Source organism: Oncorhynchus kisutch, linkage group LG2, assembly GCF_002021735.2.
Source record: "Oncorhynchus kisutch isolate 150728-3 linkage group LG2, Okis_V2, whole genome shotgun sequence".
NCBI lineage: Eukaryota > Metazoa > Chordata > Actinopteri > Salmoniformes > Salmonidae > Oncorhynchus > Oncorhynchus kisutch.
The window spans coordinates 74,583,528-74,611,042 of NC_034175.2; the positions used below are offsets into that span (position 1 = coordinate 74,583,528).

General features: G+C 44.5%; 1 protein-coding gene across 1 annotated transcript in view; it reads right to left on the reverse strand.

Annotated features, from left to right (window-relative positions):
* The window catches only part of LOC109880766 (syntaxin-binding protein 5-like), a 309,642-nt gene that overhangs the window by 168,274 nt on the left and 113,853 nt on the right, over positions 1–27,515 (reverse strand). The window contains exon 3 of the mRNA XM_031801429.1: positions 23,622–23,703. Within this exon, the coding sequence (XP_031657289.1) occupies positions 23,622–23,703 (82 nt within the window). The remainder of the gene's footprint in view (positions 1–23,621; positions 23,704–27,515) is intronic.

Below are 27,515 nucleotides of genomic sequence, written 5' to 3' on the forward strand. Positions count from 1 at the left end.
TGCTTGTGTTTCTCACCCTCTTTGCCCAATTTGGTGTCGCTGAACCCTCATCCTGTTTCAGAGAGCTCTGGGTGTGTTGGGTGGCGAATAGCTTTAACTCAGATATGCTCAACTATAAGGGAGTGAAAGTTATTTATGATAAGGTTAACAAAAAAAAAAACAGATCTCTCTGAAAAGAAAATGGATGGCTATATCTTCAGCAAAATATATTTGACCTATACCTCACCTAAACACTTTTTATATTTTTTTAAGTGACCCCTATACCTAAAATAATAATTAAAACATAAAGTGGATAGCAGAGAACATGCTTTACAGTTCACCCTCACTCCCTGGACAGAACAGAGGCTTAGATATGCAGTTTACCCTCAGTCCCTGGACAGACCAGAGCCTTAGATATGCAGTTTACCCTCAGTCCCTGGACTGAACAAAGCCTTAGATATGTAGTTTTAGAAACTGTTCTCCATCCTGTCAGTGCACAGGAATTTGGGCTGAAGGTTGTGGCTTCACAGACAGGGGTGGAAATATCTCCTTTTTAGTAAAAGCATGAATCTATAATCGTATTTCCAATTCTCAAGAAACAAATGTGCCTTTTATAAAAATGGAATTGAATTCCATGTCATTTCACAAAGTAGCAGAATATGTTTTATACCACACAAAATAAGGAAATTCCAAGCTAAGAATCGACAGAGAGATCTACGTGTTCATCTTATCATATTTATCCAACGGCCAAATCAGTGTGTCTAGTTTGCAATGAAACTGTCCCCGTTTGTAAATAATTAAATCTGAGACGTCATTAGGATAACGAGCATGGTGCTTTCAAACGTTAGGCCTACCTCTCCACCCCGGACATAGTAGACCTACCTTTCCACCCCGGACATAGTAGACCTACCTTTCCACCCCGGACATAGTAGGCCTACCTTTCCACCTCAGACATAGTAGGCCTACCTTTCCACCCCAGACATAGTAGACCTACCTTTCCACCCCAGACATAGTAGACCTACCTTTCCACCCCAGACATAGTAGACCTACCTTTCCACCCCAGACATAGTAGACCTACCTTTCCACCCCAGACATAGTAGACCTACCGTTCCACCCCAGACATAGTAGGCCTACCTTTCCACCCCAGACATAGTAGACCTACCTTTCCACCCCAGACATAGTAGACCTACCTTTCCACCCCAGACATAGTAGACCTACCGTTCCACCCCAGACATAGTAGGCCTACCTCTCCACCCCAGACATAGTAGACCTACCTTTCCAACCCAGACATAGTAGACCTACCTTTCCACCCAGGCCATAGTAGGCCTACCTCTCCACCAGGACATAGTAGGCCTACCTCTCCACCCCAGACATAGTAGGCATACCTCTCCACCCGGACATAGTAGGCCTACCTCTCCACCCCAGACATAGTAGACCTACCTCTCCACCCCAGACATAGTAGACCTACCTTTCCACCCCAGACATAGTAGACCTACCTTTCCACCCCAGACATAGTAGACCTACCTTCCACCCCGGACATAGTAGACCTACCTTTCCACCCCAGACATAGTAGACCTACCTTCCACCCCGGACATAGTAGACCTACCTTCCACCCCGGACATAGTAGACCTACCTTCCACCCCGGACATAGTAGACCTACCTTTCCACCCCAGACATAGTAGACCTACCTCTCCACCCCGGACATAGTAGACCTACCTTTCCACCCCGGACATAGTAGACCTACATTTCCACCCCGGACATAGTAGACCTACCTTTCCTCCCCGGACATAGTAGACCTACCTTTCCACCTCGGACATAGTAGACCTACCTTTCCACCCAGGCCATAGTAGGCCTACCTTTCCACCCCGGACATAGTAGACCTACCTTTCCACCCCGGACATAGTAGACCTACCTTTCCACCCCGGACATAGTAGACCTACCTTTCCACCCCGGACATAGTAGACCTACCTTTCCACCCCGGACATAGTAGACCTACCTTTCCACCCCAGACATAGTAGACCTACCTCTCCACCCCAGACATAGTAGGCCTACCGTTCCACCCCAGACATAGTAGGCCTACCTTTCCACCCCAGACATAGTAGACCTACCTTTCCACCCCAGACATAGTAGACCTACCTTTCCACCCCAGACATAGTAGACCTACCGTTCCACCCCAGACATAGTAGGCCTACCTCTCCACCCCAGACATAGTAGACCTACCTTTCCACCCCGGACATAGTAGACCCACCTTCCACCCCGGACATAGTAGACCTACCTTCCACCCCGGACATAGTAGACCTACCTTTCCACCCCAGACATAGTAGACCTACCTCTCCACCCCGGACATAGTAGACCTACCTTTCCACCCCGGACATAGTAGACCTACATTTCCACCCCGGACATAGTAGACCTACCTTTCCTCCCCGGACATAGTAGACCTACCTTTCCACCTCGGACATAGTAGACCTACCTTTCCACCCAGGCCATAGTAGGCCTACCTTTCCACCCCGGACATAGTAGACCTACCTTTCCACCCCGGACATAGTAGACCTACCTTTCCACCCCGGACATAGTAGACCTACCTTTCCACCCCGGACATAGTAGACCTACCTTTCCACCCCGGACATAGTAGACCTACCTTTCCACCCCAGACATAGTAGACCTACCTCTCCACCCCAGACATAGTAGGCCTACCTTTCCACCCCAGACATAGTAGACCTACCTTTCCACCCCAGACATAGTAGACCTACCTCTCCACCCCAGACATAGTAGGCCTACCTTTCCACCCCGGACATAGTAGACCTACCTTTCCACCCCGGACATAGTAGACCTACCTCTCCACCCCAGACATAGTAGGCCTAACTTTCCACCCCAGACATAGTAGACCTACCTTTCCACCCCAGACATAATAGGCCTACCTTTCCACCCCAGACATAGTAGGCCTACCTTTCCACCCCAGACATAGTAGGCCTACCTTTCCACCCCAGACATAGTAGGCCTACCTTTCCACCCCAGACATAGTAGGCCTACCTTTCCACCCCAGACATAGTAGACCTACCTTTCCACCCCAGACATAATAGGCCTACCTTTCCACCCCGGACATAGTAGACCTACCTCTCCACCCCAGACATAGTAGGCCTACCTTTCCACCCCAGACATAGTAGGCCTACCTTTCCACCCCAGACATAGTAGGCCTACCTCTCCACCCCAGACATAGTAGGCCTACCTTTCCACCCCAGACATAGTAGGCCTACCTTTCCACCCCAGACATAGTAGGCCTACCTTTCCACCCCAGACATAATAGGCCTACCAATGCAAAAAAAAGTCAGATTTAACTGCTGGCTACTCTTCTTCTGTGGCTTAACCTACCGAGAGGTTTCCCTAAAAATTGCCAGGGATTAAACATCTTCTCCTGGACAGAAAGTGAATAGCTTAATCAATTGATAGTGACAGTATTAGATCCCAAAGCAAAGTCCATTTTTTTGGTCTCCTCAGCTATAGAAGGTTGTAGCTTAGCCTCTGAATGTCTCTGAAACTAACCATTGATATTCCCATAATGCATCGGAGTCATGTCTTTCCCGGGGATTTGCACAGCTTGTTTCTGGCACAAAGCATTACGGACCAAAGCGCTGTTATCGATCACGTTATATAATCTGATTTGTTCAATTTTTTTTTAAAGTTAACAATGCGTAGGCGCATTTTCTTTAATAAAAGGTAGGCCTATGGCATACCCTCTCATACTCCCTCAATTCGAGACCTGGTTTTAACTTAACAGCCCTTCACTGACATTGAGGTAGGGTATTTAAAGTGCTCGGTGGGTGATGGAATTGGCCGATAAATCTATATCTGTGTTCCTTCAGCTCTGTGTTCCTTTAACTCTGTGTTCCTTCAGCTCTGTGATCCTTCAGCTCCTTGTTCCTTCAGCTCTGTGTTCCGTCAGCTCTGTGTTCCGTCAGCTCTGTGATCCTTCAGCTCCTTGTTCCTTCAGCTCTGTGTTCCTTCAGCTCTGTGTTCCTTCAGCACTGTGTTCCGTCAGCTCTGTGTTCCGTCAGCTCTGTGTTCCATCAGCTCTGTGTTCCTTCAGCTCTGTGTTCCTTCAGCTCTGTGTTCCGTCAGCTCTGTGTTCCGTCAGCTCTGTGTTCCGTCAGCTCTGTGTTCCGTCAGCTCTGTGTTCCGTCAGCTCTGTGTTCCTTCAGCTCTGTGTTCCTTCAGCTCTGTGTTCCTTCAGCTCTGTGTTCCGTCAGCTCTGTGTTACTTCAGCTCTGTGTTCCATCAGCTCTGTGTTCCGTCAGCTCTGTGTTCCTTCAGCTCTGTGTTCCTTCAGCTCTGTGTTCCTTCAGCTCTGTGTTCCTTCAGCTCTGTGTTCCTTCAGCTCTGTGTTCCTTTAACTCTTTTTGGGGGGCTAATTTTGGTCTGCCTATCTCTTTACGCATATTTTGTTATTCCTACTTTGCCACTCTCTATCACTATCTCCCTCATTTATTATTTTGTTGCATTTCCCATATCACCCGCAACTTCCCCTCAATCTCTCTCTATCTAGTTATCTCTCTCTCTCTCTCTCTCTCTCTCTCTCTCTCTCTCTCTCTCTCTCTCTGATGCCACTAGCAGGGAGGTAATCCGTTGTGTGTGCTTGTCAATCACGATCCTGTCACTCAGACTAGTGACACGGGACACTGTACACCTATTGTGTTAACATAAACTAGCTCTCTGTCTCCTCTCTTCAAAGAAATGCCAAAGAGCGCAGGAACGAAATGAGGAAAATTACAAATTGCAAAGAGGGGAAGAGGGAAGGGACGGGGAGACAGATAAAGTGGAGGAGAGGAGGAGAGGAGGAGAGGAGGGGGAGCAGCTATTAAACATGTCTTGGAGAGGAGGAGAGGAGGAAAGGAGGAGAGGAGGAGAGGAGGAGAGGAGGAGGAGCAGCTATTAAACAAGTCTTGGAGAGGAGGAGAGGAGGAGAGGAGGAGAGGAGGAGAGGAGGAGCAGCTATTAAACAAGTCTTGGAGAGGAGGAGAGGAGGAGAGGAGGAGAGGAGGGGTAGCAGCTATTAAACAAGTCTTGGAGAGGAGAAGAGGAGGAGAGGAGGAGAGGAGGAGGAGCAGCTATTAAACAAGTCTTGGAGAGGAGGGGTGGAGGAGAGGAGGAGAGGAGGAGAGGAGGAGAGGAGGAGAGGAGGGGGAGTAGCTATTAAACAGGTCTTGGAGAGGAGGAGAGGAGGAGAGGAGGAGAGGAGGAGAGGAGGAGAGGAGGAGAGGAGGGGGAGTAGCTATTAAACATGTCTTGGAGAGGAGGAGAGGAGGAGAGGAGGAGAGGAGGGGGAGTAGCTATTAAACAAGTCTTGGAGAGGAGGAGAGGAGGAGAGGAGGAGAGGAGGGGGAGTAGCTATTAAACAAGTCTTGGAGAGGAGGAGAGGAGGAGAGGAGGAGAGGAGGGGGAGCAGCTATTAAACAGGTCGGGGAGACAGATAAAGTGGAGGAGAGGAGGAGAGGAGGAGAGGAGGGGGAGCAGCTATTAAACATGTCTTGGAGAGGAGGAGAGGAGGAGAGGAGGAGAGGAGGGGGAGCAGCTATTAAACATGTCTTGGAGAGGAGGAGAGGAGGAGAGGAGGAGAGGAGGAGAGGAGGAGAGGAGGGGGAGTAGCTATTAAACAGGTCTTGGAGAGGAGGAGAGGAGGAGAGGAGGAGAGGAGGAGAGGAGGAGGAGCAGCTATTAAACAGGTCTTGGAGAGGAGGAGAGGAGGAGAGGAGGAGAGGAGGAGGAGCAGCTATTAAACAGGTCTTGGAGAGGAGGAGAGGAGGAGAGGAGGAGAGGAGGAGGAGCAGCTATTAAACAGGTCTTGGAGAGGAGGAGAGGAGGAGAGGAGGAGAGGAGGGGAGGAGGAGAGGAGGAGAGGAGGAGAGGAGGAGAGGAGGAGGAGCAGCTATTAAACAGGTCTAGGAGAGGAGGAGAGGAGGAGAGGAGGGGAGGAGGAGGAGCAGCTATTAAACAGGTCTTGGAGAGGAGGAGAGGAGGAGAGGAGGAGAGGAGGAGAGGAGGGGAGGAGGAGAGGAGGAGAGGAGGAGAGGAGGAGGAGCAGCTATTAAACAGGTCTTGGAGAGGAGGAGAGGAGGAGAGGAGGAGAGGAGGAGAGGAGGAGAGCAGCTATTAAACATGTCTTGGAGAGGTGGAGAGGAGGAGAGGAGGAGAGGAGGAGGAGGAGCAGCTATTAAACATGTCTTGGAGAGGAGGAGAGGAGGAGAGGAGGAGGAGCAGCTATTAAACATGTCTTGGAGAGGAGGAGAGGAGGAGAGGAGGAGAGGAGGAGAGGAGGAGAGGAGGAGGAGCAGCTATTAAACATGTCTTGGAGAGGAGGAGAGGAGGAGAGGAGGAGAGGAGGAGAGGAGGAGAGAGGAGAGGAGGAGGAGCAGCTATTAAACATGTCTTGGAGAGGAGGAGAGGAGGAGAGGAGGAGAGGAGGAGAGGAGGAGAGGAGGAGAGGGAGGGGAGTAGCTATTAAACAGGTCTTGGAGAGGAGGAGAGGAGGAGAGGAGGAGAGGAGGAGAGGAGGGGGAGCAGCTATTAAACATGTCTTGGAGAGGAGGAAAGGAGGGGGAGTAGCTATTAAACAGGTCTTGGAGAGGAGGAGAGGAGGAGAGGAGGATAGGAGGAGAGGAGGAGAGGAGGAGAGGAGGAGAGGAGGAGGAGCAGCTATTAAACATGTCTTGGAGAGGAGGAGAGGAGGAGAGGAGGAGAGGAGGAGAGGAGGGGAGTAGCTATTAAACAGGTCTTGGAGAGGAGGAGAGGAGGAGAGGAGGAGAGGAGGAGAGGAGGGGGAGCAGCTATTAGACATGTCTTGGAGAGGAGGAGAGGAGGAGAGGAGGGGGGGAGTAGTTATTAAACAGGTCTTGGAGAGGAGGAGAGGAGGAGAGGAGGAGAGGAGGAGAGGAGGAGAGGAGGAGAGGAGGGGGAGTAGCTATTAAACAGGTCTTGGAGAGGAGGAGAGGAGGAGAGGAGGAGAGGAGGGGGAGCAGCTATTAAACAAGTCTTGGAGAGGAGAGGAGGAGAGGAAGAGAGGAGGAGAGGAGGAGAGGAGGAGAGGAGGAGAGGAGGGGGAGCAGCTATTAAACAAGTCTTTAGGCAGACTGGGAAAACCTGGGTCCTGAACTGCATTATCGTGCAATTATCATGTAATGATAATGATATCAACACAGCCAAGGAGAACGGAACATTGTTTCATGGTGCGTTACAAAGTGGGATTGAAATGGATGCTTCTACACCTGCATTGCTTGCTGTTTGGGGTTTTAGGCTGGGTTTCTGTACAGCAACTTTGAGATATCAGCTGATGTACGAAGGGCTATATAAATGAATTTGATTTGATTTAATTGTATGTTCTTCTTTTGTCACTGAGCTTCTTTTTTTTTTTACAAATTATTACAAAATAAATAACTAAAATGTATTCCCCCCCTTTTTGTTTTATCAAGCCTAAATAGGTTCAGGAGTAAAAATGTGCTTACGAAATCACACAATATGTTGGATGACCTAACTCTGTGTGTAATAAAAGGGGTTATTTCAACCAATAAAGGGGGTTATTTCAACCAATAAAGGGGGTTATTTCAACCAATAAAGGGGGTTATTTCAACCAATAAAGGGGGTTATTTCAACCAGTAAAGGGGGTTATTTCAACCAATAAAGGGGGTTATTTCAACCAATAAAGGGGGTTATTTCAACCAATAAAGGGGGTTATTTCAACCAATAAAGGGGGTTATTTCAACCAATAAAACGGGGTTGTTTAAACTACAAAAGCATAACAGATTGTCCAAAGCAAATAGCATGTAAAACCAAGCCACAAAACACCGATATATATATACTCTATATCTGTATCAGCATCTAGCTGCCTGAACATTTATCCATGTAATGCCTGTTCTGCTCATTCTTCTCATCTAACACAGTGCCTGTTCTGCTCATTCTTCTCATCTAACACAGTGTCTATTCTGCTCATTCTTCTCATCTAACACAATGCCTATTCTGCGCATTCTTCTCATCTAACACAATGCCTGTTCTTCTCATCTAACACAATGCCTATTCTGCTCATTCTTCTCATCTAACACAGTGCCTGTTCTGCTCATTCTTCTCATCTAACACAGTGCCTATTCTGCTCATTCTTCTCATCTAACACAGTGCCTGTTCTGCTCATTCTTCTCATCTAACACAGTGCCTGTTCTGCTCATTCTTCTCATCTAACACAGTGCCTATTCTGCTCATTCTTCTCATCTAACACAATGCCTATTCTGCTCATTCTTCTCATCTAACACAGTGCCTATTCTGCTCATTCTTCTCATCTAACACAATGCCTATTCTGCGCATTCTTCTCATCTAACACAGTGCCTGTTCTGCTCATTCTTCTCATCTAACACAGTGCCTGTTCTGCTCATTCTTCTCATCTAACACAGTGCCTATTCTGCTCATTCTTCTCATCTAACACAATGCCTATTCTGCTCATTCTTCTCATCTAACACAATGCCTGTTCTTCTCATCTAACACAATGCCTATTCTGCTCATTCTTCTCATCTAACACAATGCCTGTTCTTCTCATCTAACACAATGCCTGTTCTTCTCATCTAACACAATGCCTATTCTGCTCATTATTCTCATCTAACACAATGCCTGTTCTTCTCATCTAACACAATGCCTATTCTGCTCATTCTTCTCATCTAACACAATGCCTGTTCTTCTCATCTAACACAATGCCTATTCTGCTCATTCTTCTCATCTAACACAGTGCCTATTCTGCTCATTCTTCTCATCTAACACAGTGCCTATTCTGCTCATTCTTCTCATCTAACACAGTGCCTATTCTGCTCATTCTTCTCATCTAACACAATGCCTGTTCTGCTCATTCTTCTCATCTAACAAAATGCCTATTCTGCTCATTCTTCTCATCTAACACAATGCCTATTCTGCTCATTCTTCTCATCTAACACAATGCCTGTTCTTCTCATCTAACACAATGCCTGTTCTTCTCATCTAACACAATGCCTGTTCTTCTCATCTAACACAATGCCTATTCTGCTCATTCTTCTCATCTAACACAATGCCTGTTCTTCTCATCTAACACAATGCCTATTCTGCTCATTCTTCTCATCTAACACAATGCCTATTCTGCTCATTCTTCTCATCTAACACAATGCCTACTCTGCTCATTCTTCTCATCTAACACAATGCCTGTTCTTCTCATCTAACACAATGCCTGTTCTTCTCATCTAACACAATGCCTATACTGCTCATTCTTCTCATCTAGCACAATGCCTGTTCTTCTCATCTAACACAATGCCTATTCTGCTCATTCTTCTCATCTAACACAATGCCTATTCTGCTCATTCTTCTCATCTAGCACAATGCCTGTTCTTCTCATCTAACACAGTGCCTATTCTGCTCATTCTTCTCATCTAACACAGTGCCTATTCTGCTCATTCTTCTCATCTAACACAGTGCCTATTCTGCTCATTCTTCTCATCTAACACAGTGCCTATTCTGCTCATTCTTCTCATCTAACACAGTGCCTATTCTGCTCATTCTTCTCATCTAACACAGTGCCTATTCTGCTCATTCTTCTCATCTAACACAGTGCCTATTCTGCTCATTCTTCTCATCTAACACAATGCCTATACTGCTCATTCTTCTCATCTAACACAATGCCTATTCTGCTCATTCTTCTCATCTAACACAATGCCTATTCTGCTCATTCTTCTCATCTAACACAATGCCTATACTGCTCATTCTTCTCATCTAACACAGTGCCTATTCTGCTCATTCTTCTCATCTAACACAATGCCTATTCTGCTCATTCTTCTCATCTAACACAGTGCCTATTCTGCTCATTCTTCTCATCTAACACAGTGCCTATTCTGCTCATTCTTCTCATCTAACACAATGCCTATTCTGCTCATTCTTCTCATCTAACACAGTGCCTATTCTGCTCATTCTTCTCATCTAACACAATGCCTATTCTGCTCATTCTTCTCATCTAACACAATGCCTATTCTGCTCATTCTTCTCATCTAACACAATGCCTATTCTGCTCATTCTTCTCATCTAACACAATGCCTGTTCTTCTCATCTAACACAATGCCTGTTCTTCTCATCTAACACAATGCCTATTCTGCTCATTCTTCTCATCTAACACAATGCCTGTTCTTCTCATCTAACACAATGCCTATTCTGCTCATTCTTCTCATCTAACACAATGCCTATTCTGCTCATTCTTCTCATCTAACACAATGCCTACTCTGCTCATTCTTCTCATCTAACACAATGCCTGTTCTTCTCATCTAACACAATGCCTGTTCTTCTCATCTAACACAATGCCTATACTGCTCATTCTTCTCATCTAGCACAATGCCTGTTCTTCTCATCTAACACAATGCCTATTCTGCTCATTCTTCTCATCTAACACAATGCCTATTCTGCTCATTCTTCTCATCTAGCACAATGCCTGTTCTTCTCATCTAACACAGTGCCTATTCTGCTCATTCTTCTCATCTAACACAGTGCCTATTCTGCTCATTCTTCTCATCTAACACAGTGCCTATTCTGCTCATTCTTCTCATCTAACACAGTGCCTATTCTGCTCATTCTTCTCATCTAACACAGTGCCTATTCTGCTCATTCTTCTCATCTAACACAGTGCCTATTCTGCTCATTCTTCTCATCTAACACAGTGCCTATTCTGCTCATTCTTCTCATCTAACACAATGCCTATACTGCTCATTCTTCTCATCTAACACAATGCCTATTCTGCTCATTCTTCTCATCTAACACAATACCTATTCTGCTCATTCTTCTCATCTAACACAATGCCTATACTGCTCATTCTTCTCATCTAACACAGTGCCTATTCTGCTCATTCTTCTCATCTAACACAATGCCTATTCTGCTCATTCTTCTCATCTAACACAGTGCCTATTCTGCTCATTCTTCTCATCTAACACAGTGCCTATTCTGCTCATTCTTCTCATCTAACACAATGCCTATTCTGCTCATTCTTCTCATCTAACACAGTGCCTATTCTGCTCATTCTTCTCATCTAACACAATGCCTATTCTGCTCATTCTTCTCATCTAACACAATGCCTATTCTGCTCATTCTTCTCATCTAACACAATGCCTATTCTGCTCATTCTTCTCATCTAACACAATGCCTATTCTGCTCATTCTTCTCATCTAACACAATGACTATTCTGCTCATTCTTCTCATCTAACACAATGCCTGTTCTTCTCATCTAACACAATGCCTATTCTGCTCATTCTTCTCATCTAACACAATGCCTATTCTGCTCATTCTTCTCATCTAACACAATGCCTGTTCTTCTCATCTAACACAATGCCTATTCTGCTCATTCTTCTCATCTAACACAATGCCTATTCTGCTCATTCTTCTCATCTAACACAATGCCTATTCTGCTCATTCTTCTCATCTAACACAATGCCTGTTCTTCTCATCTAACACAATGCCTGTTCTTCTCATCTAACACAATGCCTATTCTGCTTATTCTTCTCATCTAACACAATGCCTGTTCTTCTCATCTAACACAATGCCTGTTCTTCTCATCTAACACAATGCCTATACTGTTCATTCTTCTCATCTAGCACAATGCCTGTTCTTCTCATCTAACACAATGCCTATTCTGCTCATTCTTCTCATCTAACACAATGCCTATTCTGCTCATTCTTCTCATCTAACACAATGCCTGTTCTTCTCATCTAACACAATGCCTGTTCTTCTCATCTAACACAATGCCTATACTGCTCATTCTTCTCATCTAGCACAATGCCTGTTCTTCTCATCTAACACAATGCCTATTCTGCTCATTCTTCTCATCTAACACAATGCCTATTCTGCTCATTCTTCTCATCTAACACAATGCCTATTCTGCTCATTCTTCTCATCTAACACAATGCCTGTTCTTCTCATCTAACACAATGCCTGTTCTTCTCATCTAACACAATGCCTATACTGCTCATTCTTCTCATCTAGCACAATGCCTGTTCTTCTCATCTAACACAATGCCTATACTGCTCATTCTTCTCATCTAACACAATGCCTATTCTGCTCATTCTTCTCATCTAACACAATGCCTATTCTGCTCATTCTTCTCATCTAACACAATGCCTATACTGCTCATTCTTCTCATCTAACACAGTGCCTATTCTGCTCATTCTTCTCATCTAACACAATGCCTATTCTGCTCATTCTTCTCATCTAACACAATGCCTGTTCTTCTCATCTAACACAATGCCTGTTCTTCTCATCTAACACAATGCCTATTCTGCTTATTCTTCTCATCTAACACAATGCCTGTTCTTCTCATCTAACACAATACCTATACTGCTCATTCTTCTCATCTAGCACAATGCCTGTTCTTCTCATCTAACACAATGCCTATTCTGCTCATTCTTCTCATCTAACACAATGCCTATTCTGCTCATTCTTCTCATCTAACACAATGCCTGTTCTTCTCATCTAACACAATGCCTGTTCTTCTCATCTAACACAATGCCTATACTGCTCATTCTTCTCATCTAGCACAATGCCTGTTCTTCTCATCTAACACAGTGCCTATTCTGCTCATTCTTCTCATCTAACACAGTGCCTATTCTGCTCATTCTTCTCATCTAACACAGTGCCTATTCTGCTCATTCTTCTCATCTAACACAATGCCTATACTGCTCATTCTTCTCATCTAACACAATGCCTATTCTGCTCATTCTTCTCATCTAACACAATGCCTATTCTGCTCATTCTTCTCATCTAACACAATGCCTATTCTGCTCATTCTTCTCATCTAACACAATGCCTGTTCTTCTCATCTAACACAATGCCTGTTCTTCTCATCTAACACAATGCCTATACTGCTCATTCTTCTCATCTAGCACAATGCCTGTTCTTCTCATCTAACACAGTGCCTATTCTGCTCATTCTTCTCATCTAACACAGTGCCTATTCTGCTCATTCTTCTCTAACACAGTGCCTATTCTGCTCATTCTTCTCATCTAACACAATGCCTATACTGCTCATTCTTCTCATCTAACACAATGCCTATTCTGCTCATTCTTCTCATCTAACACAATGCCTATTCTGCTCATTCTTCTCATCTAACACAATGCCTATACTGCTCATTCTTCTCATCTAACACAGTGCCTATTCTGCTCATTCTTCTCATCTAACACAATGCCTATTCTGCTCATTCTTCTCATCTAACACAGTGCCTATTCTGCTCATTCTTCTCATCTAACACAGTGCCTATTCTGCTCATTCTTCTCATCTAACACAATGCCTATACTGCTCATTCTTCTCATCTAACACAATGCCTATTCTGCTCATTCTTCTCATCTAACACAATGCCTATTCTGCTCATTCTTCTCATCTAACACAATGCCTATTCTGCTCATTCTTCTCATCTAACACAATGCCTATTCTGCTCATTCTTCTCATCTAACACAATGCCTGTTCTTCTCATCTAACACAATGCCTGTTCTTCTCATCTAACACAATGCCTATTCTGCTTATTCTTCTCATCTAACACAATGCCTGTTCTTCTCATCTAACACAATGCCTGTTCTTCTCATCTAACACAATGCCTATACTGTTCATTCTTCTCATCTAGCACAATGCCTGTTCTTCTCATCTAACACAATGCCTATTCTGCTCATTCTTCTCATCTAACACAATGCCTATTCTGCTCATTCTTCTCATCTAACACAATGCCTGTTCTTCTCATCTAACACAATGCCTGTTCTTCTCATCTAACACAATGCCTATACTGCTCATTCTTCTCATCTAGCACAATGCCTGTTCTTCTCATCTAACACAATGCCTATTCTGCTCATTCTTCTCATCTAACACAATGCCTATTCTGCTCATTCTTCTCATCTAACACAATGCCTATTCTGCTCATTCTTCTCATCTAACACAATGCCTGTTCTTCTCATCTAACACAATGCCTGTTCTTCTCATCTAACACAATGCCTATACTGCTCATTCTTCTCATCTAGCACAATGCCTGTTCTTCTCATCTAACACAATGCCTATACTGCTCATTCTTCTCATCTAACACAATGCCTATTCTGCTCATTCTTCTCATCTAACACAATGCCTATTCTGCTCATTCTTCTCATCTAACACAATGCCTATACTGCTCATTCTTCTCATCTAACACAGTGCCTATTCTGCTCATTCTTCTCATCTAACACAATGCCTATTCTGCTCATTCTTCTCATCTAACACAATGCCTGTTCTTCTCATCTAACACAATGCCTGTTCTTCTCATCTAACACAATGCCTATTCTGCTTATTCTTCTCATCTAACACAATGCCTGTTCTTCTCATCTAACACAATACCTATACTGCTCATTCTTCTCATCTAGCACAATGCCTGTTCTTCTCATCTAACACAATGCCTATTCTGCTCATTCTTCTCATCTAACACAATGCCTATTCTGCTCATTCTTCTCATCTAACACAATGCCTGTTCTTCTCATCTAACACAATGCCTGTTCTTCTCATCTAACACAATGCCTATACTGCTCATTCTTCTCATCTAGCACAATGCCTGTTCTTCTCATCTAACACAGTGCCTATTCTGCTCATTCTTCTCATCTAAAACAGTGCCTATTCTGCTCATTCTTCTCATCTAACACAGTGCCTATTCTGCTCATTCTTCTCATCTAACACAATGCCTATACTGCTCATTCTTCTCATCTAACACAATGCCTATTCTGCTCATTCTTCTCATCTAACACAATGCCTATTCTGCTCATTCTTCTCATCTAACACAATGCCTATTCTGCTCATTCTTCTCATCTAACACAATGCCTATTCTGCTCATTCTTCTCATCTAACACAATGCCTATACTGCTCATTCTTCTCATCTAACACAGTGCCTATTCTGCTCATTCTTCTCATCTAACACAATGCCTATTCTGCTCATTCTTCTCATCTAACACAATGCCTGTTCTTCTCATCTAACACAATGCCTGTTCTTCTCATCTAACACAATGCCTATTCTGCTTATTCTTCTCATCTAACACAATGCCTGTTCTTCTCATCTAACACAATACCTATACTGCTCATTCTTCTCATCTAGCACAATGCCTGTTCTTCTCATCTAACACAATGCCTATTCTGCTCATTCTTCTCATCTAACACAATGCCTATTCTGCTCATTCTTCTCATCTAACACAATGCCTGTTCTTCTCATCTAACACAATGCCTATACTGCTCATTCTTCTCATCTAGCACAATGCCTGTTCTTCTCATCTAACACAGTGCCTATTCTGCTCATTCTTCTCATCTAACACAGTGCCTATTCTGCTCATTCTTCTCATCTAACACAGTGCCTATTCTGCTCATTCTTCTCATCTAACACAATGCCTATACTGCTCATTCTTCTCATCTAACACAATGCCTATTCTGCTCATTCTTCTCATCTAACACAATGCCTATTCTGCTCATTCTTCTCATCTAACACAATGCCTATACTGCTCATTCTTCTCATCTAACACAGTGCCTATTCTGCTCATTCTTCTCATCTAACACAATGCCTATTCTGCTCATTCTTCTCATCTAACACAGTGCCTATTCTGCTCATTCTTCTCATCTAACACAGTGCCTATTCTGCTCATTCTTCTCATCTAACACAATGCCTATACTGCTCATTCTTCTCATCTAACACAATGCCTATTCTGCTCATTCTTCTCATCTAACACAATGCCTATTCTGCTCATTCTTCTCATCTAACACAATGCCTATACTGCTCATTCTTCTCATCTAACACAGTGCCTATTCTGCTCATTCTTCTCATCTAACACAATGCCTATTCTGCTCATTCTTCTCATCTAACACAATGCCTGTTCTTCTCATCTAACACAATGCCTGTTCTTCTCATCTAACACAATGCCTATTCTGCTTATTCTTCTCATCTAACACAATGCCTGTTCTTCTCATCTAACACAATGCCTGTTCTTCTCATCTAACACAATACCTATACTGCTCATTCTTCTCATCTAGCACAATGCCTGTTCTTCTCATCTAACACAATGCCTATTCTGCTCATTCTTCTCATCTAACACAATGCCTATTCTGCTCATTCTTCTCATCTAACACAATGACTATTCTGCTCATTCTTCTCATCTAACACAGTGCCTGTTCTGCTCATTCTTCTCATCTAACACAATGCCTATTCTGCTCATTCTTCTCATCTAACACAATGCCTATTCTGCTCATTCTTCTCATCTAACACAATGCCTATTCTACTCATTCTTCTCATCTAACACAATGCCTGTTCTTCTCATTTTACCTGCCCGCCCTGTTCACCATCCAGTACGACCAAGAATATGTTTTTCGCGATGCGGATCCTGTGTTCTGCCTTACAACCAGCGCCACGGGATGGTTCCCATGCAGCGACCCAAAAAAACGACTCAGAAAAAGAGGGAAAACGAAGCGGTCTTCTGGTCAGACTCCGGAGACGGGCACATCGTGCACCACTCCCTAGCATTCTTCTTGCCAATGTCCAGTCTCTTGACAACAAGGTTGATGAAATCCGAGCAAGGGTAGCATTCCAGAGGGACATCAGAGACTGTAACGTTCTCTGTTTCACGGAAACGTGGCTCACTGGAGAGACGCAATCCGAAGCGGTGCAGCCAGCGGGTTTCTCCACGCATCGCGCGGACAGAAACAAACATCTTTCTGGTAAGAAGAGGGGCGGGGGCGTATGCCTTATGGCCAACGTGACATGGTGTGATGAAAGAAACATACAGGAACTCAAATCCTTCTGTTCACCTGATTTAGAATTCCTCACAATCAAATGTAGACCGCATTATCTACCAAGAGAATTCTCTTCGATTATAATCACAGCCCTATATATCCCCCCCCAAGCAGACACATCGATGGCTCTGAACGAACTTTATTTAACTCTCTGCAAACTGGAAACGATTTATCCGGAGGCTGCATTCATTGTAGCTGGGGATTTTAACAAGGCTAATCTGAAAACAAGACTCCCTAAATTTTATCAGCATATCGATTGCGGAACCAGGGGTGGAAAGACCCTGGATCATTGTTACTCTAACTTCCGCGACGCATATAAGGCCCTGCCCCGCCCCCCTTTTGGAAAAGCTGACCACGACTCCATTTTGTTGATCCCTGCCTACAGACAGAAACTAAAACAAGAAGCTCCCACGCTGAGGTCTGTCCAACGCTGGTCCGACCAAGCTGACTCCACACTCCAAGACTGCTTCCATCACGTGGACTGGGAGATGTTTCGTATTGCGTCAGCCAACAACATTGACGAATACGCTGATTCGGTGTGCGAGTTCATTAGAACGTGCGTTGAAGATGTCGTTCCCATAGCAACGATTAAAACATTCCCCAACCAGAAACCGTGGATTGATGGCAGCATTCGTGTGGAACTGAAGGCGCGAACCACTGCTTTTAATCAGGGCAAGGTGTCTGGTAACATGACTGAATACAAACAGTGCAGCTATTCCCTCCGCAAGGCTATCAAACAAGCTAAGCGCCAGTACAGAGACAAAGTAGAATCTCAATTCAACGGCTCAGACACAAGAGGCATGTGGCAGGGTCTACAGTCAATCACGGACTACAGGAAGAAACCCAGCCCAGTCACGGACCAGGATGTCTTGCTCCCAGGCAGACTAAACAACTTTTTTGCCCGCTTTGAGGACAATACAGTGCCACTGACACGGCCTGCAACGAAAACATGCGGTCTCTCCTTCACTGCAGCCGAAGTGAGTAAGACATTTAAACGTGTTAACCCTCGCAAGGCTGCAGGCCCAGACGGCATCCCCAGCCGCGCCCTCAGAGCATGCGCAGACCAGCTGGCCGGTGTGTTTACGGACATATTCAACCAATCCCTATACCAGTCTGCTGTTCCCACATGCTTCAAGAGGGCCACCATTGTTCCTGTTCCCAAGAAAGCTAAGGTAACTGAGCTAAACGACTACCGCCCCGTAGCACTCACATCCGTCATCATGAAGTGCTTTGAGAGACTAGTCAAGGACCATATCACCTCCACCCTACCTGACACCCTTGACCCACTCCAATTTGCTTACCGCCCAAATAGGTCCACAGACGATGCAATCTCAACCACACTGCACACTGCCCTAACCCATCTGGACAAGAGGAATACCTATGTGAGAATGCTGTTCATCGACTACAGCTCGGCATTCAACACCATAGTACCCTCCAAGCTCGTCATCAAGCTCGAGACCCTGGGTCTCGACCCCGCCCTGTGCAACTGGGTACTGGACTTCCTGACGGGCCGCCCCCAGGTGGTGAGGGTAGGCAACAACATCTCCTCCCCGCTGATCCTCAACACTGGGGCCCCACAAGGGTGCATTCTGAGCCCTCTCCTGTACTCCCTGTTCACCCACAACTGCGTGGCCACGCACGCCTCCAACTCAATCATCAAGTTTGCGGACGACACAACAGTGGTAGGCTTGATTACCAACAACGACGAGACGGCCTACAGGGAGGAGGTGAGGGCCCTCGGAGTGTGGTGTCAGGAAAATAACCTCACACTCAACGTCAACAAAACTAAGGAGATGATTGTGGACTTCAGGAAACAGCAGAGGGAACACCCCCCCATCCACATCGATGGAACAGCAGTGGAGAGGGTAGCAAGTTTTAAGTTCCTCGGCATACACATCACAGACAAACTGAATTGGTCCACTCACACAGACAGCATCGTGAAGAAGGCGCAGCAGCGCCTCTTCAACCTCAGGAGGCTGAAGAAATTCGGCTTGTCACCAAAAGCACTCACAAACTTCTACAGATGCACAATCGAGAGCATCCTGGCGGGCTGTATCACCGCCTGGTATGGCAACTGCACCGCCCTCAACCGTAAGGCTCTCCAGAGGGTAGTGAGGTCTGCACAACGCATCACCAGGGGCAAACTACCTGCCCTCCAGGACACCTACACCACCCGATGCTACAGGAAGGCCATAAAGATCATCAAGGACATCAACCACCCGAGCCACTGCCTGTTCACCCCGCTGTCATCCAGAAGGCGAGGTCAGTACAGGTGCATCAAAGCTGGGACCGAGAGACTGAAAAACAGCTTCTATCTCAAGGCCATCAGACTGTTAAACAGCCACCACTAACATTGAGTGGCTACTGCCAACACACTGTCAATGCCACTGACTCTACTCCAGCCACTTTAATCATGGGAATTGATGGGAAATGATGTAAATATATCACTAGCCACTTTAAACAATGCTACCTTATATAATGTTACTTACCCTACATTATTCATCTCATATGCATACGTAGATACTGTACTCTATATCATCGACTGCATCCTTATGTAATACATGTATCACTAGCCACTTTAACTATGCCACTTGGTTTACATACTCATCTCATATGTATATACTGTACTCGATATCATCTACTGTATCTTGCCTATGCTGCTCTGTACCATCACTCATTCATATATCCTTATGTACATATTCTTTATCCCCTTACACTGCGTATAAGACAGTAGTTTTTTGGGGGAATTGTTAGTTAGATTACTTGTTCGTTATTACTGCATTGTCGGAACTAGAAGCACAAGCATTTCGCTACACTCGCATTAACATCTGCTAACCATGTGTATGTGACAAATAAATTTGATTTGATTTGATTTGATTTAGAAGGAGGAGACAGTACAGGTGCATCAAAGCAGGAACTAAGAGACTGAAAAACAGCATTTTATCTCCAGGCCATCAGACTGTTAAATAGTCACGACTAGCCGGCCTCCGCCCAGTCCCCTACTCTGCCCCTTAGTTACTGTTACTAGCAGGCTACCATTGGGTACTGTACTCTGCCCCTTAGTTACTGTTACTAGCCGGCCTCCGCCCAGTCCCCTACTCTGCCCCTTAGTTACTGTTACTAGCAGGCTACCATTGGGTACTGTACTCTGCCCCTTAGTTACTGTTACTAGCAGGCTACTCTACTCCACCCCTTAGTTACTGTTACTAGCAGGCTACCATTGGGTACTCTACTCTGCCCCTTAGTTACTGTTACTAGCAGACTACCATTGGATACTGTACCCTGCCCCTTAGTTTCTGTTACTAGCAGGCTACCATTGGGTACTGTACTCTGCCCCTTAGTTACTGTTACTAGAAGGCTACCATTGGATACTGTACCCTGCCCCTTAGTTACTGTTACTAGCAGATCTACCATTGGGTACTGTACTCTGCCCCTTAGTTACTGTTACTAGCAGGCTACCATTGGGTACTGTACTCTGCCCCTTAGTTACTGTTACTAGCAGGCTACCATTGGATACTGTACCCTGCCCCTTTGGCCCTACAGTATGTAGATGGTCATTAAACACTGTTCTACCAACTGAGTTACAGAGGTCCCTGTTCTACCAACTGAGTTACAGAGGTCCCTGTTCTACCAACTGAGTTACAGATGTCCCTGTTCTACCAACTGAGTTACAGAGGTCCCTGTTCTACCAACTGAGTTACAGAGGTCCCTGTTCTACCAACTGAGTTACAGAGGTCCCTGTTCTACCAACTGAGTTACAGAGGTCCCTGTTCTACCATGTTCTACAAACTGAGTTACAGAGGTCCCTGTTCTACCAACTGAGTTACAGAGGTCCCTGTTTTACCAACTGAGTTACAGAGGGTAGTGAGGTCTGCACAACGCATCACCGGGGGCAAACTACCTGCCCTCCAGGACACCTACACCACCCGATGTTACAGGAAGGCCATAAAGATCATCAAGGACATCAACCACCCGAGCCACTGCCTGTTCACCCCGCTACCATCCAGAAGGCGAGGTCAGTACAGGTGCATCAAAGCTGGGACCGAGAGACTGAAAAACAGCTTCTATCTCAAGGCCATCAGACTGTTAAACAGCCACCACTAACATTGAGTGGCTGCTGCCAACACACTGACACTGACTCAACTCCAGCCACTTTAATAATGGGAATTGATGGGAAATTATGTAAATATATCACTAGCCACTTTAAACAATGCTACCTTATATAATGTTACTTACCCTACATTATTCATCTCATATGCATACGTATATACTGTACTCTATATCATCGACTGCATCCTTATGTAATACATGTATCACTAGCCACTTTAACTATGCACTTTGTTTACATACTCATCTCATATGTATATACTGTACTCGATACCATCTACTGTATCTTGCCTATGCTGCTCTGTACATTCACTCATTCATATATCTTATGTACATATTCTTTATCCCCTTACACTGTGTATAAGACAGTAGTTTTGGAATTGTTAGTTAGATTACTTGTTGGTTATTACTGCATTGTCGGAACTAGAAGCACAAGCATTTCGCTACACTCGCATTAACATCTGCTAACCATGTGTATGTGACAAATATAATTTGATTTGATTTGAGAGACAGTTTTTAGTCAACTCTAACATAGAGACAGCCTTTAGTCAACTCTAACATAGAGAGACCGTTTTTAGTCAACTATATCATAGAGAGACAGTTTTTAGTCAACTATATCATAGAGAGACATCCTTTAGTCAACTCTAACATAGAGAGACAGTTTTTAGTCAACTCTAACATAGAGAGACAGTTTAGACAACTCTAACACAGAGAGACAGTTTTTAGTCAACTATATCATAGAGAGACATCCTTTAGTCAACTCTAACATAGAGAGACAGTTTTTAGTCAACTCTAACATAGAGAGACAGTTTAGACAACTCTAACACAGAGAGACAGTTTTTAGTCAACTCTAACACAGAGAGACAGTTTTTAGTCAACTCTAACATAGAGAGACAGTTTTTAGTCAACTCTAACATAGAGAGACAGTTTTTAGTCAACTCTAACACAGAGAGACAGTTTTTTGTCAACTCTAACACAGAGAGACAGTTTTTAGTCAACTCTAACACAGAGAGACAGTTTTTAGTCAACTCTAACACAGAGAGACAGTTTTTTGTCAACTCTATCATAGAGAGACATCCTTTAGTCAACTCTAACACAGAGAGATAGTTTAGTCAACTCTAACACAGAGAGACAGTTTAGTCAACTCTAACATAGAGAGACAGTTTAGTCAACTCTAACACAGAGAGACAGTTTAGTCAACTCTATCATAGAGAGACATCCTTTAGTCAACTCTAACATAGAGAGACAGTTTAGTCAACTCTAACACAGAGAGACAGTTTAGTCAACTCTAACACAGAGAGACAGTTTAGTCAACTCTAACACAGAGAGACAGTTTAGTCAACTCTAACATAGAGAGACAGTTTAGTCAACTCTAACACAGAGAGACAGTTTAGTCAACTCTAACACAGAGAGACAGTTTAGTCAACTCTAACACAGAGAGACAGTTTAGTCAACTCTAACACAGAGAGACAGTTTAGTCAACTCTAACATAGAGAGACAGTTTAGTCAACTCTAACACAGAGAGACAGTTTAGTCAACTCTAACACAGAGAGACAGTTTAGTCAACTCTAACACAGAGAGACAGTTTAGTCAACTCTAACACAGAGAGACAGTTTAGTCAACTCTAACACAGAGAGACAGTTTTTTGTCAACTCTAACATAGAGAGACAGTTTTTAGTCAACTCTAACATAGAGAGACAGTTTAGTCAACTCTAACACAGAGAGACAGTTTAGTCAACTCTAACACAGAGAGACAGACTTTGTCCTCAGGAGTGAATACATCCAGTTTATATGTTTAAACCTGGACAATTAAACATTTTGAGTTAATGAACAAACTTGACCTTAGACACTTTGAAATTTGACGATTGCAACAACTTTGAAATGTGAAGTTTGAGAAACATGAACGTCAAATTCTGACGTGAGACAGTGAGACCGAGTTGAGAGTATACATCAGCAACTATCCGACCTTACATTGGTTTTGAATTATCCATTCTGCTCTGCTGTCGACGATGGTTTTATCCTTTTTGCCTTGTCTCTCTCTCTCTCTCTCTCTCTCTCTCTCTCTCTCTCTCACTCACTCTCACTCTCACTCTCTCTCACTCTCACTCTCACTCTCACTCTCTCTCTCTCTCTGTCTCTCTCTCTCTCACTCTCACTCTCACTCTCTCTCACTCTCACTCTCACTCTCACTCTCTCTCACTCTCTCTCACTCTCTCTCACTCTCACTCTCACTCTCTCACTCTCTCACTGCTAAATAACAGGGATACCATTAGTCATAGCCATGCTGAAAGAGTGTTGAATCATGGTTTGAAATCAATAGGGCCCCTCCTCACGATGGAGGGGCGCTGTGAATGTTTCTGCCCAGAAAAAATATTTGGAAATGAAAATGTTAGATTCAAAAAGAGGAAGGTGGTCGGTCGGGGGTAAAACACTCGGATTCCAGAACAGATTGTTTGTCCTTAAATGGCTAAATGACAAAATACTGTATTCCAATGGCTAAATGACTAAATACTGTATTCCAACTCTCCTCTTTTTTGTACCTTTATGTAACTAGGCAAGTCAGTTAAAATTCTTATTTTCAATGACGGCCTAGGAACAGTGGGTTAACTGCCTGTTCAGGGGCAGAACGACAGATTTGTACCTTGTCAGCTTGGGGGTTTGAACTAGTCCAACACTCTAACCACTAGGCTACCCTGCCGTCCGAGATAAGGGGAATAGAATGGAAGCAGTCCTACCTCATTGATGAGGAACTGTAGCTGGAGAACAGCGGCTCCACTCTCATGCTGGCTGTAGCAGTCCACACCAGGCCGGCCCAGTCTGATGACATCACACAGTCAAGGAAACATCTAGGAAGTAGGATGTATTGGCATAACGTAGAGCACACACACACACACACACACACACACACACACACACACACACACACACACACAGCAACTGTTATCTACCATTCACAAAGGGCTCTTCAGGTACTGTTTACTTACCATTCTCCAGGGCTGTTCCAGAGGGCGATGGAGCAGATCTTACTAGTGGAGGGAGTACAACGCTACCTGGAGTACAACGCCACCTGGAGTACAAGGAGTACAACGCCACCTGGAGTACAACGCCACCTGGAGTACAACGGCACCTGGAGTACAACGCTACCTGGAGTACAAGGAGTACAACGCCACCTGGAGTACAACGCTACCTGGAGTACAACGCTACCTGGAGTACAAAACTACCTGGAGTACAAGGAGGACTACGGACTGTGCCCTCACAGAGACTTAAGGACTACGGACTGTGCCCTCACAGAGACTGAAGGACTACGGACTGCGACCTCTCAGAGACTGAAAGACTATGGACTGCGACCTCACAGAGACTGAAGAAGTATGGACTGTGCCCTCACAGAGACTGAAGGACTACGGACTGCGACCTCTCAGAGACTGAAAGACTATGGACTGCGACCTCAAAGAGACTGAAGGAGTACGGACTGTGCCCTCACAGAGACTGAAGGACTACGGACTGTGCCCTCACAGAGACTGAAGGACTACGGACTGCGACCTCACAGAGACTGAAAGACTACGGACTGCGACCTCACGGAGACTGAATGACTACGGACTGCGACCTCACAGAGACTGAATGACTACGGACTGTGCCCTCACAGAGACTGAAGGACAACGGACTGTGCCCTCACAGAGACTGAATGAGTACGGACTGCGACCTCACAGAGACTGAAGGAGTACGGACTGCGACCTCACAGAGACTGAAGGACAACGGACTGTGCCCTCACAGAGACTGAAGGACTACGGACTGCGACCTCACAGAGACTGAAGGACAACGGACTGTGCCCTCACAGAGACTGAAGGAGTACGGACTGCGACCTCACAGAGACTGAAGGACAACGGACTGTGCCCTCACAGAGACTGAAGGAGTACGGACTGCGACCTCACAGAGACTGAAGGACAACGGACTGTGCCCTCACAGAGACTGAAGGACTACGGACTGCGAGTTCTCAAGGACAAATGTGTATTCTTCATTTCTTGTAAGCACACACCTACGACATCAAGTAAGAACAAGTCAGAACTACATTGCACTGAAGTGCTACGTAGATCGATTCTCCAGGTTACCGACTACCTGTTGTCATGCTACTTGTTTTACATAAATGTCAGACCCCGGTAAGACTAGCTTTTCGGTTAATGGGGACGGTAATTAATCTAATACAAATGCTGGAGTCACTTCAAAGTGGACATCTTCTACTTCAGACAAGTGGAAAAATGCACCAGACACTTCAACACAGATGGGGAGAAACACAATTTACGACCCGGTGTTATCTGAAGTGATGGACATCATCATCTTCAAAGGAGCTGCCCTGGAACTGAAACTGTGATCTTTGCAGGAGTACTGAGCTGTCGGTCCAGCTGTCTGCTCTGGGGGGGGGGTCTGAAATCTAACCTCCCCCCCCCCCAATTTTTTGGGGACTAATCTCATAAATGTGGTAAAATGCCGTAATTTGATTCATTTACGTCTTTGGTATGAACATTTGGCTCTATCACCTCGGGGGAGAAAACAAACATATGAAAGAGACCATACTCATCTACTTCCTCAACTAGTTTTTCAATTAATTGCACACAAAAAAAAACGATAGGGAATAGCCTGCTCATCCTTCTGCAGCTTGCTTGCCAATGCATGCATTGTCCCAACCAAGCACCCAAGCTAACTGGCTAAAGTTGGCTAGCTTGCTAGCTAGCTACTTCCAGACACAAGTGAGAGAACACCTCTCTCTTACCATTTTACTTGCTGTAGCAGAGCTGGCTAGGCTGTTATCTAAAGCGTTCGTGACTAACTATAACTTTTTTGCCTACGTTTACTGACATATTCAACAGGTGTTGCGCGTTTGTAAATTCATCTGCGCTCTGGCACACTCAGACAAGAGTGCTCTGAAATCGGAATAAATAGCTTGCCAGAGTTTATTTGTGAACTCAAGAGATGTGCTAACTGCAAATAGTTGTTCAACATAGCTAGCTAGCAAAGCGATTAACGTCTCTTGCTAGCTAACCAAATTACATGTGCATCTCTAGCTGTATAGCCACCCGAAAAATGATATGAGGGGAAAAACTCGAAAGTCAAGCCAATCACTTGCCCTCTCCTCCAAAGACATGACGTCCTCTAGGCAGCTAGCTAGCTATCTCGCTGACATTAGGCTCTGTGATTTTAGCTCTCTACATAAATATATATGTTAGCATATTAGCCACATTATGACTAACTTGTGATCATTGCCCTTGCTAGTTTGATTGTATTGACATTCCCAGTCTTAGTTCAAGTTACAGTCGTTCATTTTTGTCCAACAAATGGAGCCATTGAAACTGAACCAGTGCATCCCGAATCAACCAATGTACCAGGCCAACTGTTATTTACAACTTGATAGCAGTATTTGTTGGACAACCAAGAACTGTATTGGTGAATTATATTAAGAATATATTTATATTATATTATATTAAAAAATAACCTATTTTTCAAACCTCTTATGAAGTATAAAGTTGGTTTTGTAGCATAAACTGGGAATTGTATGTGTTTGATATTAGTAGTGTCTGTTTGTTTCATATCAAGTTAGTTAACACACAATCAGTTCCACTTTAAAATAAACCATCAAATGGGAATTACCCTATCAATCTGTCTCTTGCTTTTCATCTTTTTCCTCTCTCCTCTCTTCTCTGTCCTCTGTCTCTCTCCATACCACTCTTACTATGAAATCGATAGAACCACTAGGGGGAAAAAATAATCAAAGGCCTCACAATCGGCTCAGTAAAATCGAGTGGACAGGCCCTTCCAAGCATATACATCCATGTTATATAAGGAGATTTGTATCCCTCTAGTCTGTCTCCATGCACAGCCAATATATTAAGCACAGTTGCTGTCCAGTTCATATGAGCTTGAATGCTATTTATTCTCTCCCCAAAGCCTTTAAACAAGCACATAACAACTAGATTACAGGTACTTTACAACAAGGTCACAGTTACATTACAACTACAATACAGGTACATGACAGGTGCATAAGCAAGAATTGCCTATTGTGTGTGTGTGTGTGTGTGTGTGTGTGTGTGTGTGTGTGTGTGTGTGTGTGTGTGTGTGTGTGTGTGTGTGTGTGTGTGTGTGTGTGTGTGTGTGTGTGTGTGTGTGTGTTTGTTTGAGAATGTGTGTGTGTACGCCTACCTTTGAAAATCAGTGTGTGTGTTCCTGTGTTCTAGCTGTGTCAGTCTCTATGTGTCTTCTAGCTGTGTCAGTCTATATGTCTTCTAGCTGGGTCAGTCTCTGTCTTCTAGCTGTGTCAGTCTATGTGTCTTCTAGCTGGGTCAGTCTCTATGTGTTCTAGCTGTGACAGTCTATGTGTCTTCTAGCTGTGTCAGTCTATATGTCTTCTAGCTGGGTCAGTCTATATGTCTTCTAGCTGGGTCAGTCTCTATGTCTTCTAGCTGGGTCAGTCTCTATGTCTTCTAGCTGTGTCAGTATATGTGTGTTCTAGCTGGGTCGGTCTCTATGTATTCTAGCTGTGTCAGTATATGTGTGTTCTAGCTGGGTCAGTCTATGTCTTCTAGCTGTGTCAGTATATGTGTGTTCTAGCTGGGTCAGTCTCTATGTATTCTAGCTGTGTC